This window comes from Gracilinanus agilis, chromosome 1 (genome assembly GCF_016433145.1).
Source record: "Gracilinanus agilis isolate LMUSP501 chromosome 1, AgileGrace, whole genome shotgun sequence".
NCBI lineage: Eukaryota > Metazoa > Chordata > Mammalia > Didelphimorphia > Didelphidae > Gracilinanus > Gracilinanus agilis.
This window is the reverse complement of record NC_058130.1, coordinates 281,851,777-281,867,579: the sequence shown is the minus strand read 5'-3', so window position 1 is coordinate 281,867,579 and position 15,803 is coordinate 281,851,777. Positions and strand designations below refer to the sequence as shown.

At 36.7% G+C, this 15,803-nt stretch overlaps 1 protein-coding gene across 1 annotated transcript in view; it reads right to left on the bottom strand.

Moving 5' to 3' along the window:
- Nucleotides 1-1,589: 1,589 nt before the first annotated feature.
- Nucleotides 1,590-15,803, bottom strand: part of NXNL2 (nucleoredoxin like 2) — a 37,322-nt gene continuing 23,108 nt past the window's right edge. Inside the window, exon 2 of the mRNA XM_044680003.1 lies at nucleotides 1,590-1,758. Coding sequence (XP_044535938.1) covers nucleotides 1,590-1,758 — 169 coding nt within the window. The remainder of the gene's footprint in view (nucleotides 1,759-15,803) is intronic.

The following is a 15,803-nucleotide window of genomic DNA, read 5'->3' as shown; positions in this document are numbered from 1 at the left end:
TTCCCTATCTTTTACAGTATTCATCTATGTATATATTATATCTCTCCAATAAAATATATAAGCTCCTCAATATCATGGAATAAGCAACTGTGATAGACAGCTACTCTCAGCAATACAATGATCCAGGACAATTCTGAGAGACTTATGACAAAGAATGCTATATCCACCTCCAGAGAAAGAACTGTTGGAGTCAGAATACAGACCAAAGCATGTGATTTTCTACTTTGGTTTATTTGGGTTTTTGTTTTGGGGTTTTGCAAATGATTATTCTCTTACAAAAATGATCAAAATGGAAATATGTTTTGCATGTACCCAGATCCAATTGTTTGCCAGTTCTGAAAAGTGGGGAGGGAAGGGAAGAAAGGAGGGTGACAATTTGGATAATAAAACTTCAGAAAATTATGTGGAAATTTGTTATTACATGTAATTGGTAAATAAAATTTCTTTATAATAAAAATATAAATAAAAAATATAAGGTCTTTTAGAGTAAAGACTGACTTTTTTTTTCTTGTTTTTAATCCCAGAGATTTTCAGATAAATTTTAAAGAGTGTGTGTGTGTGTGTGTGTGTGTGTGTGTGTGTGTGTGTGTGTGTGAGAGAGGGGAGAGGGGGAGAATACATTTACTATGTACCATGTACAGTGCTAAGTCCTGGAGATATAAACACAAGCAAGATGGATAGTCTCTGTCCTCAATATGCTTAACTTCTAATAGGAACAGACAGCATATAAAGGGAAACTGGTAAGAGAAGGTACAAAAGTTTGGAAATGGCAGCTGAGAAGTGAGCAGAGTGCCTACTTCTGTGTAACTAAGGTTCACCTGAAATTGAAAGAACCTGGGTTCAAATGTTGCTTTTTGACACATCCTAGCTGAGTGACCTTGCACAAATCACTTAACCCCATCTATTCTAAGACAGAAGGTGAGAGTTTTAAAAAATATGTTGTTTAAAATAGTAGGATTATTGGTTATTAGAGATTTCCCAAAAAGAAAAAGGTAAAGAAGAGATTTCAAGAGAGGAAAGAATATATTTATTAATTTACTCTCTGATATCATTTGACTTGAAATTATTAAGGGAATAATCAGAGACATATAACACAGAAGTAGGGTTGTTTATTAAAGCACATAGACTATAAACTTTATTAATATAGTTGTTTGTTTATTTGTGCTATCAAAATAGGTTAATCAGCAGAAATCTGTTATATGAAGAAACACCTGATAGTTTACCTGAATTTTTGCATAGATTTTCAAAAGACTGACATACTAAGCCAATCTAGCAAGTTATCACTCAGGAGTGATTCATTAAGCTCTTAGTGTTATTTATAGAATTACTCTTAAGAATAACAAAAGTAACAAAGGACCCTATAATAATTAGAATAGGGAAGATATTTTTTCCTGAGAAATATTTACTTAATGTTCTTTCCTGGTGCCTCTATCCTGAAATATAATGAAATAAATATCAATAAACAATAGAAAATTAATGTTTTTGCCTTTTGCTTTGCTTTCATTATGATAAGTACAGTCTGCAAAAATATTAAAATGGTATGTGACTATACCCTAAGGCCTCCTGCATCTATGCCATCTTCTGCAAATTCAGTAAGAAAAATTTTGAAAGATGTTAGCTCCTTCCAACCAGTTTTGGAAGCAGGAGAGTCCTTGTTCTCTAATTTGTTTTCGTCCTTTGTCAGTGATGACTTCTCCAGTCTGTTTCACAACCACCAGCTTAGGTATGGCTGTGATATTATACTTCTTCTTCAAATCACTGAGAATGAAAGAAAAATATAGGGAAATGGTTAACATTTCATGTCAAAGAATTATTATAATAACTATATTTACTCAATATTTTAAAGATGAGTGTCCCCTCCATCAACATAGAACACTACTTAAGTCCTATACCGATCATACTACCAAGGGTACACTAGAGTGATGCAAAGTAATAACAAAATTCATTCAGAGGAATGAAAGGTCTTGAATCTCAAAGGGGATAATGGAGAAAAGTAGGTGTAAAAAGGGAACAGTACCTCTAGAACTCAAGTTATATGATAAAGTAATAATTATTAAAATTAAAAATAGAAAAATAGATCAGTGAAACAGACTGGATAAAGAAAAATCAGATAAAATTATAAGCAACAATCTAATGTTCAATGAACCTAAAAACAAAAATGTCTCTGGAAAGAATCCTCTATATGACAAGAGCTGCTGAGCTTGCCATAATCCTAAAATCATAGCTCTAGAGTAGGAAGGGTCCTAAGAGACCGTCTAGTCTAATCCCCTTATTTCCTTAGATAAGGAAGGTTAAGTGATGTTATGCACAGTTATGCAGCTAGGAAGCAAAATTCAAACTTAGGTCCTATATCAGAACTTTCCTTTGTGCCATGAAATTAGGATTAGTATTTTTTTTTTGTGGGACTATTTCTGTCTTTACATCCTCATTGTCAAAGACAATACATAATACATATTAAAAATGCTTTTTAAAGATACTACATGACTTAGCTCTTCCAGCTAAATAAGAACAAGGTCCAGGTCTTGTTTATTTGTGTGTTGATTAGAGGCAGCTAGGAGGCACAGCAGATGGTGTCAGATTTGGAATTAGGAAGAACTGAATTAAAATCCTGCTTGAGAAACTTGCCAACTGGGTAGCCTTTGGCAAGTCACAACCTTGCTCAGCTTCTTTTTCCTCATCCTACAAATGCTGGTGATAATAAAATCCAACCTCATAGGATTATGGGGAACAGCAAGTTAACAAATATTTATTTAGTATTATAAATATGAAAAATAATAAAGGCTGGTATACATATATATATTAGTAATTTAATTAAAGCCATGCTGATAGATAAGTTATTAGACCACGCGCTTGTAAGCATTCAAAACTGCCGCCTCCATTTTGTCTCCCGTCTCTACCTGAGTCTACTGGCCAAGAGAGCGACCCCTCCTAACCCAAGAGATTATAAACTCTTCCCTGCGTCAAGACGTAGGCCTCCCCAAGCCCAAAACCCGGAAACAGAAACCAGTTGGACCACGTTGGATCATGGGAAATGTAGTTTGATACATTTACCATGTCCATAGAAATATATACACTTTTAGATGGCATTTCCCAAATTTCACTTTTACAGTATCCATTATGTGCCAGGCCCTGGGCTAAATACTGAGAATTCAAAAGAAAAAAAGAGGAAAACAAAGAGCTTATAATTGAATGGGGGAAGATAATACTCACACACGCAAAAGAAATTGAAAAGCAAAGTGGAAGGAGGGGTGATGAAGCCCAGAAGATTGCAGGTGAATGGGGAATGATGAAATGGCTGTCGTGGGTACTCTGCTTAAAATGGAGTATTTCAGAAGAGCTCTCTACTGTCCACCTTCTACCCTTCCCAAAGTCTTGGAGTGCAGGCTCCAGAGTCAGAGGATACAGGGGAAGTGTGAGTTTCAAAGTCATCCTCTTGCAGAATGAAAAGTTTCTGAAGGGAATGATGAAGTCCAGCATTATAACTGACCAGATCAGAAATGAGATAACATATGTAAAGACTTTTAAACCACCATATAAATGCTGCTGTTGTATATTTTAATTTCTGCTTAGTAAAGAATATAGTGGGATTGTTGGAGAGAAGGCAGAGCCAAGATGTCAGAGTAGAAGTAGGGAGAGCTAGAACCACTATGAGAATTCTCTCCAACCAACCTAAAAATAACACCTCAAAACAAATACTGGAGTGAAAGAACAAATAAGAAGGAATGAAGCAACTTTCATGCAGAAAACATGAAAGGTTCTGAATCTGGGTCCAACCAACATTCAGATCTTGAGATTCTGCAGTGCACCCCCACATACACCCCATAAAGTTCCAAGCCCCAGTCCAAGTCTGCAGAAAGGTCTGGAATCCCAGTGCAAGGCAGCCTGCCTGCTATACCTGTTCTGTGTAAGCTGTAAAAGAGAATTTTATTCCCTTTGTCTATTTTAAGTTAATCAATCAAGAACTTAAAATATCCCTACTTAACACTTAGTAAGTCACTAACAAAGAGAGTTCACACCCTAACAGGCCACAAGCACTACCCCCACCACTTCCCTGCTCCAGTGCTAGGCAGATTGAAAGGCTGTAATTAATTCCTGAGATGTTACTGAGGAGAGCTGATGGGTGGAGAAAACTGTATATAAGGGGAAGATTGAGAGAGATTCAGGGTCTTCATTCTAGCACTTCATTCTTGGAGGCTCTTAGCCTCATGTGCACTGAAGGTTCTCAATGGTTTTCAGCATCTTTTGCTCTTCAGATTTTAGCTTCCTGATCCAGACTTTGGATTCTGGTGAAGATTTGGCTTGGATGCTTACTCAGGTGAGACTCTTGCCTCCTTGGCATGAGAGACTGCCCTTTGTGGCTCAGTCTCTTCAGTGTTGGTTTTTGGTTGTTGGAACACCTGACTAGAGGCACTCTAGTGGACTGGTGAGATTCAGATTCCTATTTGTGGTCTGGAGGCACTAGGATTAGGACTTAGGGTATTTTTAGCTAGGCAAGGTTTTCTACCGCCTTCCTATATTTCCCACTTTAAAATCTCTACCTTGCTGTAAATAAAGCTACTAAACAGCATTTTAACTTAAGACTTTAATATTTTATACGGCAACCACAATTCTTTTTTTTAGCATTATTATTTTTGTCAAACTAAATGTTTAAGTATTACAAAGCTCAGAACAAGGCCCAGCACCCCAGCCCAAGCTTGTGGTGAGGATGTGAACCCCAGCACAAAAAAGTCTGCATAGCTAGCCCTTATAATGCACAAGTCCAAGTTACAAGTCTCAGGGCAAGGCAATCTACAGTATGCCTAACTTGATCAAGCCCAGAGTGAGACCAAAATCCCCTACCTAAGCCTGAGGCTAGACTTTGAATCCCAGCACAGGGTAGATCACAGTGCTCTGAGCTCTGCAAGCCATCAGCAATCTCAGGGAATGACTGAATCAGCAGTGGGAGGTGGGAAGAACTGAAATTTGTAGAAACCCAGAAATAGAGCTAAAGGTAGCATCAAGAAAAAGCTGAAATTTAAGAGAGTGACTTCTCTACCCTAAGAACAGAGGCCATCTTTAAGATAAAAATGAAAGTCAAGAAAAATGTTAGGAAAATGAGCAAACAAAAAAATCCCCTAGCCCAGTGATAGGCAAACTTTTTAAAGAGGGGGCCAAAGAAAAGGAAATGCTCAACTGTCAGTCTGTTTCTAAGTCAACTCTTTCAAAGTTTCATTGTATTGTATCCTACTCATTGTATTTGTCAGATTAGGAATAATGTCTGGCGGCTGGATAGAACATTTCAGGGGCCTGCATCTGGCCCATCACTGACATAGCCATATAAAATTTTTATAGAGACATAAAAGAGCAAGGCACAGACACAGAAAAGGACAGTGAAAGCAAACCAAACACTCACAAGGCTTCAAAAAAAAAATACAAATTGATCTCAGGTTCTGGAGAAGCTCAAAATGGATTTCAAAAATCAATTAATAGGGGCAGCTGGGTAGCTCAGTGGAGTGAGAGTCAGGCCTAGAGACAGGAGGTCCTAGGTTCAAACCCGGCCTCAGCCACTTCCCAGCTGTGTGACCCTGGGCAGGTCACTTGACCCCCATTGCCCACCCTTACCAATCTTCCACCTATGAGACAATACACCGAAGTACAAGGGTTTAAAAAAAAATCAATTAATAGAGGCAGAGGGGAAAATGTGGAAGAGAAAGGAAAGCAATACAAGAAGAAAATAACACAACAGCAGAATTTACCAAATGAAAAAAGGAGATTCAAAAGCTCATGAAAGAAAATCATGCCTTAAAAAACAGAATTGGGCAACTAGAAGCTAATAACTTCATGAGACATCAAAAAGCAATAAAACAAAGTCAAAAGAAAGAAAAAAGAATGGAAGAAAATGGAAAATATCTCATTGAAAAAATACAACTGACCTGGAAAATGGATCCAGGAGAAACATTTTAAGAATTACTGGACTACCTGAAAGTCATGATTTTAAAAAAAGCCTTGACATCATAATACAAGAATTATCAAAGAAAACTGGCCTGCTTTTCCTGAACAAGAGAGTAAAATAGAAATTGAAGGAATTTGCAGATCACCTCTGGAAATAAATCCCCAAATGAAAATTTGTAGGAATAGTATAACTAACTTCAAGGGTCCTCAAGTCAAGGAGAAAATACTGTAAGCAGTCAAAAAGAAACAATTCAAATACCATGGAGCTACAGTCAGAATTACAAAGGCTTAGCAGCCTCCACATTAAAGGGTCAGAAGGCTTGGAATATGATATTCTGAAAGGCAAAAGATCTAGGTTTATAACCCAGAATCACCTATCCAGCAAAACTGAGTATATTCTTTCAGGAGAAAAAAATGGTCATTTAATACAAAAGAAGATTTCTAAGCATTCCTGATGAAAAAACCAGACATATATAGAAAATGTGATGTCCAAACACAAGACTCAAGAGAAGCATAAAAAAGTCAATAAGAAGAGAATGGTACTTGTCTTTTTTTAAACTTTTATTGTTTTTAATTAATAAACTTTTTTCCTCTTTCTCCCAACCCTACCACTCCACTTGAAAAAAATACCAAACCCTTGTAACAAATATGCATGGTCAAGCAAAATAGATTCTCTTGTTGGCTGTGTCCAAAAAATGCCCACCTCATTCTGCATCTGGTAGCATTCTTTATCACTGGTTCTCTGATGTTGTTTGGTCACAATCCTGACTGTAGAATTTTTAAGCCTTCCAAAGTTATTTATCTTTATAAGACTGTTATCATTTAGGAGCTTATCTTAACATAAAGGATGAATTATTGGTCTAAATCTAATTTATGTTTTTCAGTTTTCCCAGAAGTTTTCATCAAATAGTACTTACCCCAGTACTTGGAACCTTTATGTTTATTTGCTACTGATATAAAAATATTTTGTTGATTGCTACTACTTTATATAATATAAAGCATATATGAGATATAGTATACATCTATATAGCATGTGTATATATGTTGTATAGTAAATTAAATATAGTATATTAAATCTGCAACTGATAGGTCCCCTTCCTTCCCACTTTTACAATTATTTCCATTAAGTGTCTTGACCATATTTTGCTCTATATTTCTAAAAGGTTTGGGTCATGAAAACTTTTCATAGATAATTTCTCAAAATATGGCATCTGAGCAATTTTCAGCAGTCCCTGAGCAGTCTGGTCCACGGTTAATTTTGACCACTGTCTTCTTAGTATTGGCTTTGCAAGTTCTCAAACTAGATTTGGGTCTAAATGACATATCTGTACTGTTGCCCCTGATTCAAGCTCCAGTAGACTGCTAATAGCTCTAGTCACTCTCAGTTAACTAGAAGGCTCTCTAGGTACATAGGGACAGAACTGCAGGTTTGCCCTCATTCTTAGTTCTCTGTCCTGGAAGGCCTCTGCCTAAGGCTGTGGGATGAATCTGTAACCTTTGCCCTGGGGTTAGAGCCACACAGCTATAGGTGGCTTTGTTACTTCTCCCTAGCCCAGAGCACAGTCCTCACTAGAACTGAGATTTCTCCTTGTCCTGGTGTATAATTTCAGGACCTTTAAAAATTCAGTTTCAGAGTCATAGCCTCTAGTTGCCTCTATTCACAATCCCCATGTCTCCAAACTACATGTCCCAAACCAGACTCCATGATGGAAACTTGTGTGCAAAGCCTCTTTGTTGGGCCCTTCTACACTGCCCTCAAGCCTCTGGCTATCTCATTATGCAAACTAGGGCTAGAAAAAATGGCTTATAACTCAGTCTGGAGCTCTTTCTTTTAAAAAACAAAAACAAAAACAAAAACACCTTACCTTCTGTCTTAGGATTGATTCTCAGTATCAGTTCCTCAGCAGAAGAGTGGTAAAGGCTCTAGGCAATTGGGGTTAAGTGACTAGCCCTGGTTTACCAAGCTAGAAAGTGTCTGAATCCAGATTTGAACCCAAGACTTTTAGGTCTGGCTCTCTATCCATTGATCTATCTAGGCCCTTTGGTGCTCTTTCTTGATCCTCTCAGGATAGTTGTGTGAGAACATTTAGTTGTACTGCTTTCTCCTACTTCACCATCTTTGTTCTCAAAATTTATTAAACTAATATCTTACATCACATGTAACAATATGCTCAAAATAGATATACAAGTTACATATTAAATTGTAAAAAATTAGAGAACTAAATCAGGTGCCTCTCAAAGCCATGTCAGGGGGAAAATTATTCACTATACAAGGACAGAAGATAATCATAAAAGATAAAGTCAATAATGAAATATAATGAATATAATAAGGATATAGAGAGCAGCTATCAATTGGGAAAACAGTCCTCTTCAAATGTCTCTGAAAAAAGGCCTGATCCGGCTATCTAGGGAACTAACATAAATAATACGTAAAAGCAAACACCATTTCCCTATGGATATGTAAGTATATGTACACATGAGTGGATGTATGTGAATAAGTGCATTGTATTATGTATAGGCTTATAATACATATATGTTCTGTGTGTATTATACATGTGCACATATATACGTAATCTACACATCTAGATTGTTTTGTCTATGCACACACATGTGTTGGTGTTTACATACAATACGTGTATATACACATACACATGCCTACATGCATGTACAGAGTCAATTCTCAACATTTGTATGTTTAACTTTTATGACTTCAAATATTCTTGTGATTTTATTAGTAACCTCATTTTCACTTTCATATGTTGCCAACCATATTTATTCATGGTTATGTGCAGTAGAGAAAAAAATGAAGGGTTTGATACAAGCAAGTAGAGTGGCTGGTACCCTACGAGGTGCTTCGCTGGTCTTTATCACCCTACTACTGAAAAGAACTCTTCATATCTTTTTTCTCTTACCTTCAATTTTTACCTTCAATAATCAAGTGTTGTAATTATGTCCCCAAAGCATATGCAAGCCCTTTGGACACTAAACCCCAATGGGCAAGCAAAGTCGGTGATGTAGTTTAATGAGAAAATAAAAGATATTAGATAAACTTCATATTGAAGCCACCATTGGTCTGTCAACTAATCCCATCGTCTATCACAGCCTCGAGGTTAAACATCAACTCTTCCTTTAAGGATCTCAAACAGAGCAGGTCACTGACAGATGGTGATGATCTATAGCACTATACACCTGTGGGAGGCCAATAAGAGAAACAGTTTCAAATAGATAAAAATCTGAGACTCCTCTTTTCAGTCCTTTTCTGATCCACATCTTTCCTTAATGAAAAGCTTTAAGCTTCTAACAATCCAGCTGTTAAGAGGTTAACATTCTCTCCTTTCCTCAGAAATACAACTGTTTTTGTTTCCAAAGTAGTTCAGACACTCAAGGTCATAAATTCCTCCAGGAGGGGCATTTCGCCCCAGAGAAAATATTCTCTGTCACAGCCTTCTGATAAGGACCCAGCAGAAGTTCGACCTTAGCCTTGTTCTATTTGGAAGCTAATGAGAATCTTTGTGTTTTGATATGACATAATTTTTGTTTCTGCACAAATGCAAAGTTTTTGGGGGACTCTTTTGTGTGTATATAATATATAATAAACTCCATGTTGCAAGAGACATAGCAACAGCAGCAGCAGCAGCATCATGAGCTGACAGAAAGATGTGTTTGTGTCCACTTATTTCTTATCAACTAAACTATCATTATCATCATTATCAAATTATCTGAAGGTGATAAAAAGATCTCAAGATACACCAACAGAAATATTGTTTGAAGAATGAATTGTGTATGTCTGCCTTTAGAGAAAAAAACTGATAAACAGAAATAAGTAAGACATAATTATATATCTATATATATGTAATATATACATACATATATAAATATTTTTTTCTCAAATGATATCTTCTCTAATGGGGGGAGGAGAGGGAGGGAGAACTGAGTAGTTTAATGAAACAAATAAACAAATTAAAATTTTAAAAAAATCTATACACTAGCTGTAAAGGGCAGAGTGTTAGAGGTGATATGGATACTGGGCACGGCATCTTTCAACAGTAGTGACCCAGTAAGGTTCCAGTAACTTCTCCCTTGGTTTTCAGAGGATAGTTAAGTTAGAAAGTTTTACAGCAAGCAGTATAGAATATAGTACAATTACCTCATACTGCCATCTGACACAGTGAAAGATAAGATTCGGGTTAAAAAAATGTCTCAGTTTTAAGAATTTTATTTATTGTAGAGTATTTATGGTACTGATAAATTTCATGTCATGAAAAGTGAATATTGTCTGAAATAAAAATACTTTATTAAGATATTAGCACAAAAGGTCGCAGAATTCTAGGGAATTTCTAGCAAGAAAAATGTTTTGCATGTTACTATTTTATCTTAGGTACTGCATTTTATGGAATATTTCATAGTTACTATGTTAGGAAAAGTGCATATTATCAGAATTAATGTTTTGTTATATAAAACATGCATATACATATAGCTATTCATTTGGGAATAGTTCTTGGTCTTATATATCTGTGTTAATTCCCTATATATCTTGATAAGCCTTTATCAGAGATATTTGAAGAGGATGGTTTCTCCCAACCAATTGCTACCCTCTATATCTTTATATTTTAATTATGTTTCATTATCTGCTTTATCTTTTATGATCTCTTCTATTTCATGTTGAATGAATAATTCTCCCCTATTACATAGCTTTGAGAGGCACCTCATTTGGTTTTCTAATTTTTTTGCTATAACATTTAACTTGCATATCCATTTTGAGCTTATTGTTATTTCTGATATGACAGTTTAATTTTCAGAAAAGTAATGATAGTAAAGTAGGAGAAAGCAGTGCAAGCAAACTTTCTCTTACAACTATTCTGACAAATAAAAAGAAAGAGTGACAAACTGAGTTGTGATCAGGAATTACAAGGTGAAAACATAGATAGCATGCATATGTGTATATCTACACATATATAAACATATAAACACAACTATATAAACATATAAACATATAACAAGAAGGTAAAAGATAGAAAAAAAGATCTCCGATCACAGTTCCAGAAGGTTAAAGAAGCATATGTTTCTTTAGAGAAAAGAGAGGTGATATTTCAGTGAGAAACATATTTATGAACATAGTCATGAGGGAATTTGCTTGGCTTGATTCTATATTCTTCTTCTGCATTTTCTTCTTCTTTTTTTTTAAATTTATTAATATTCATTTTTAACCTGTTTACATACTTTATTCCCCTACTTTCCCCTTCACCCCCCTGCTCTCCCTCCACTCATGGCCGACACTCATTTCCACTGGTTGTAACATGTGTCCTTGTTCAGGGCCTATTTCCATATTGTTGGTAGTTGCATTGGTGTGGTCGTTTCAAGTCTACATCCCCAATCATGTCCGCCTCAACCCATGCATTCAAGCAATTGTTTATCTTCTATGTTTCCTCTCCTGAAGATCTTCCTCTGAATGTGGGTAGCATCTTTACCATAAATCCCTCAGAGCTGTCTTGTGTCACTGCATTGCTGCTGCTACAGAAGTCCATTACATTCGATTTTACCATAATATATCAGTCTCTGTGTACAATGTTCTTCTGGCTCTGCTCCTTTCACTCTGCATCAGTTCCTGGAGGTCTCTCCAGTTCACCTGGAACTCCTCCAGTTTATTATTCCTTTTAGCACAATAGTATTCCATCACCAGCATATACCACAATTTGTTCAGCCATTCCCCAATTGAAGGACATACCCTCCTTTTCCAGTTCTTTGCCACTACAAAAAGCACAGCTATAAATATTTTCATACAAGTCTGTTTATCTATGATCTCTTTGGGGTACAAACCCAACAATGGTATGGCTGGATCAAAGGGCAGACATTCTTTTATAGCCTTTTGAGCATGATTCCAAATTGCCAGCCAGAATGGTTGGATCATTTCACAACTCCACCAGCAATGCATTAATGTCCCAATTTTGCCACATCCCCTCCAACATTCATTATTCTCCCCTTCTTTCATTTTAGCCAATCTGCTAGGTGTGAGGTGATACCTCAGAGTTGTTTTGATTTGCATTTCTCTAATTATTAGAGATTTAGAACACTTTCTCATGTGCTTATTGATACTTTTGATTTCTTTACCTGAAAATTGCCTATTCATGTCTCTTGCCCATTTATCAATTGGGGAATGGCTTGATTTTTTATACAATTGCTTTAACTCCTTGTATATTTGAGTAATTAGACCCCTGTCAGAGTTTTTTGTTATAAAGATTTTTATATAACATTTTCTTCTTTTAAAAAAAAAAACCTCTTACCTTCTGTCTTAGAATCGACACTGAGTATCAGTTACAAAGCAGAAGAGCAGTAAGAGCTAGGCAAATGGTGTTAAGTAATTTGCCCAGGGAGGGTCATACACTGAAGAAGTGTCTGAGCCCAAATTTCAACCCAGGACCTCCAATCTCCAGGCTGGCTGTCTATCCACTGAGCCATGTAGCTGCCCTCTATATACTTTTTACAGGTGTAACAGTAAACTGGTTGGTGGGAGCGTTAACTTCAGAACATTAACAGTGTGCTGTGCCTGCTGCCTGGAATTAGCGAGCCTGAATCTGGAAGTGAATGGTGATAAGTCATAGAAAAGCCTGCCTCTCTACTTCAGAAAATGTGAAGGTATTTTATGACTGATTTCATTTGCTGGACTAAAATTGAGGATGCTTAGGAAAAGGACTCTCATTGGGACACTTATTTTCTCATTTTCCTGATGGCAAATGAGATAATAATGGCTAAAATCCTCCAGATAGAGAAATATGTAAAAGTAGTAGCAATAGCAGCTTTTTGCTGCCTAGCTCCCTGTCTTACTACTTGGGGTTAAAATATATCCATAAGCATAGAATGCATCTCTCTGTATTTATTCTTTTCTGCCCTAGAGAGAAAAAATATTGAAGACAGCATGTACTAGGCTGTGATCTTCTGAGCACTGAGAGGCTGGGTTAGTCCTCATGAAATGGGGATACAGGCTTCCCCTGGTCACCGCAAACCCCAGAGGTATCCCAGCTCAAAAGTATATAAGAAATTCCTTTTTCTTGCAGTGCTGGCTGTAGGAAGATGACTGAGCAATAGAGGGTTTCTGAGAGAAACATTCTCTTTTGTCCTCTCCTCTAGCTTTTTGATGAGCAAAGGTATGTACCTCCCAGTTTGCTTCTGATAAGCATGTTTGTTTCTCAGATATCTAATCATGCCTTGAACTGCACAGTTCGGCCCGCTTTGTCTTTGAGCCATACCACCTCACCCCATCAATGGTCACATAGTAATCTTACCCCATCAACCTATCTGGTTACATAGTCCCTATGGTCAAAAGGGGATAAGACTCCCAAACCCCATCTATTCTAGGAGGCTATATTTACCTACACCTGCCTCCTGCTCATTCAATTTAATAAATTTCTCCATTCTTAACAATCACTGGAGCCTGTCATTCTTGAGGGAGTTCTTCCCCAGCCTTGGGTTTTATCTCAAGCTCTCCCCAACACTTGGGGACTGAGAGTTCACTCTAGTTTGTTAGCAGGGAAGCTGGTTTCGACAACAGGTTGGAGCCCCTGGAGTTTGCTTGATTCAGTGTAGGAGTGGATTGATTCTGGGGTGTAGTGTCCTGCTGTAGCAAGAAAACTACTCTGCAGCACTGGCTATGCTGAATCTGGGTGGGGGTAGACTTGGTGGGGCAAATGCTCTGTAGAAATCACTTCAAGTAACAAAACTGGGAATGGCTTAAAATCAGTAACACAATAATCCAATACAACTCCAAAGGAGTCATGATAAAAAATACTATCTATCTCCAGAAAAAGAAATGATGGATTCTGAATGTCGATTTCTTGTGTCATAAGTGTCTTCTTTTACAATATGATAAATATGGAAATGTGTATTATGTGATTGTACATATATAACTCATATCAAATTGTTTACCCTCTCAGGGAGAGAGGAGGGGATGAAGGGAGGGGAAGAATTTGGACCATAAAATGTCAGAAAACAAAAGTTAAAAATTGTTTTTACATGTAATTGGGAAAAACACAATAAAATATCACTAGAGAAATTTATTAATTAAAAGAAAAAGAAATTACTTCGAGTTTGAAACCATTTTCCTCAATGACCCAAGTGGCAAAATAAGTGTACCTTCAGTTTAAGAGGATGTATTTTTGTTCTTGCTATATCTATAATAAATGATGTTGTTTTTCAGTCATGTATTACTTTTTGTGAACCCCTTTGGGGTTTTCTTGGCAAAGATACTTAAGTGGTTTGCTGTTTCCTTTTCCAGCTCATTTTACAGATAAGGAAACTGAGGAAAACAGGGTTAAATAACTTGGCCAGGGTCACACTGCCACTAAATGTCTGAGGCTGGATTTGAAGCCAGGTATTCCTGACTCTAGGCCAGTGGTTCCCAAACTTTTTTGGCCTACCACCCCCTTTCCAGAAAAAATATTACTTAGTGCCCCCCTGTCACACACTATCACCGCCCCCTTACAGTTATTCATTGCCCCCAAATGCATCTGTGACCATCACCACCTGGATGGATCGCTGCAGCACCCACCAGGGGGCAGTGGCACCCACTTTGGGAATCACTGCTCTAGGCCTAGGCACTCTATCTGACGTATCACCTAGCCACCTCTGATATTAATTGGTTAATTGATACTGGGACACTAATCAGAGTCAATCAGTGGTATTAGGGAGATATTAAATGTGACTGGTGATTGATATTGAGGACAATATATAAGAATAGGAGATAGAGCCAAAAGCATTAGATTGATAGCCCAATATTTTCAGTTGTTTCACTTGTCTGTCTCTCTGTGAATCTATTTGGAGTTTCTCAAAAAAAGATGCTAGAGTAACTTGCCATTTTCTCCTCCAGCGTATTTTATAAATGAGGAACTGAGGCAAAAGGGTTTAAAATAAGTTGCCCAAGGTCACAAAGCTAATAAGTATCTGAGGCTCTATTTGAATTTAGGTCTCACTAACTTCTGGCCCTGAGCTCTATCCACCTAGCTGCCTATAGTCCAATATATCTCAGAAAAATTCATAGAAGAGGATTTTTAGGCTCTTTGCAGAATCATGTTTTTAAATTCATAAAATACATAGGATTACAAAAGAAATCAATTGCATTGAAAAAGTTATTAAATATTTTAAAAGAAAAAAATTCACAGATTCCCTTAACTCTATCCCTGACTGCCCCCCCCACCTCCCCACAGTCTTTGTGTCCTACAACAACAACAACCACAACAACAACAACCATTTAGAATCCTGAGGGGAAAGATATAATCTTGTTCTGGGAACTCAATGTGACAGTGTGGAATTGGGATAATTACCCCCATGGTATTTATATGCGCTGCATAAAGGTTTTTCTTTTCTCTTATTTTTTTTTTAATTTCAAATATATTTTATTCAAAATTCTCCTGCCTGAAAAAACAAGATATATGACATAGAATCTGCTCATGCTCTAATAACTTATTTCACTGTACATTATATATTCTATACAACAAAACCAGCATTTGAACAACCATCCAGCATTTAAATTAAGAATCAAGGCTTTGATTGAGCTATGAGACATTGAAGTTGGTAGTGTCTATCAATTTATTCAAAGCTCTGAGCTAGTGCATTATGTAAGTAAATTAGTGTTCTATCTAAAAATTAAGATTTTGATAGCTGCTAACAGTGATGAGAAAAAGCTGTTATCTTTTAAAACAAGATATATCTTTGTGGGTAAAATTTTTTAGAAAGGAGTTGACACAAACCTTATCCTTCTGTTTCTCTTCCAAATATTAATTCTTTTTATTCTATGTTTCTAGTACAATTTAAAATAGAAATATTTTCTTGGGCACTAGTACAATGTTCACATCAACAACATTCTAAACGTGGAAAAATAG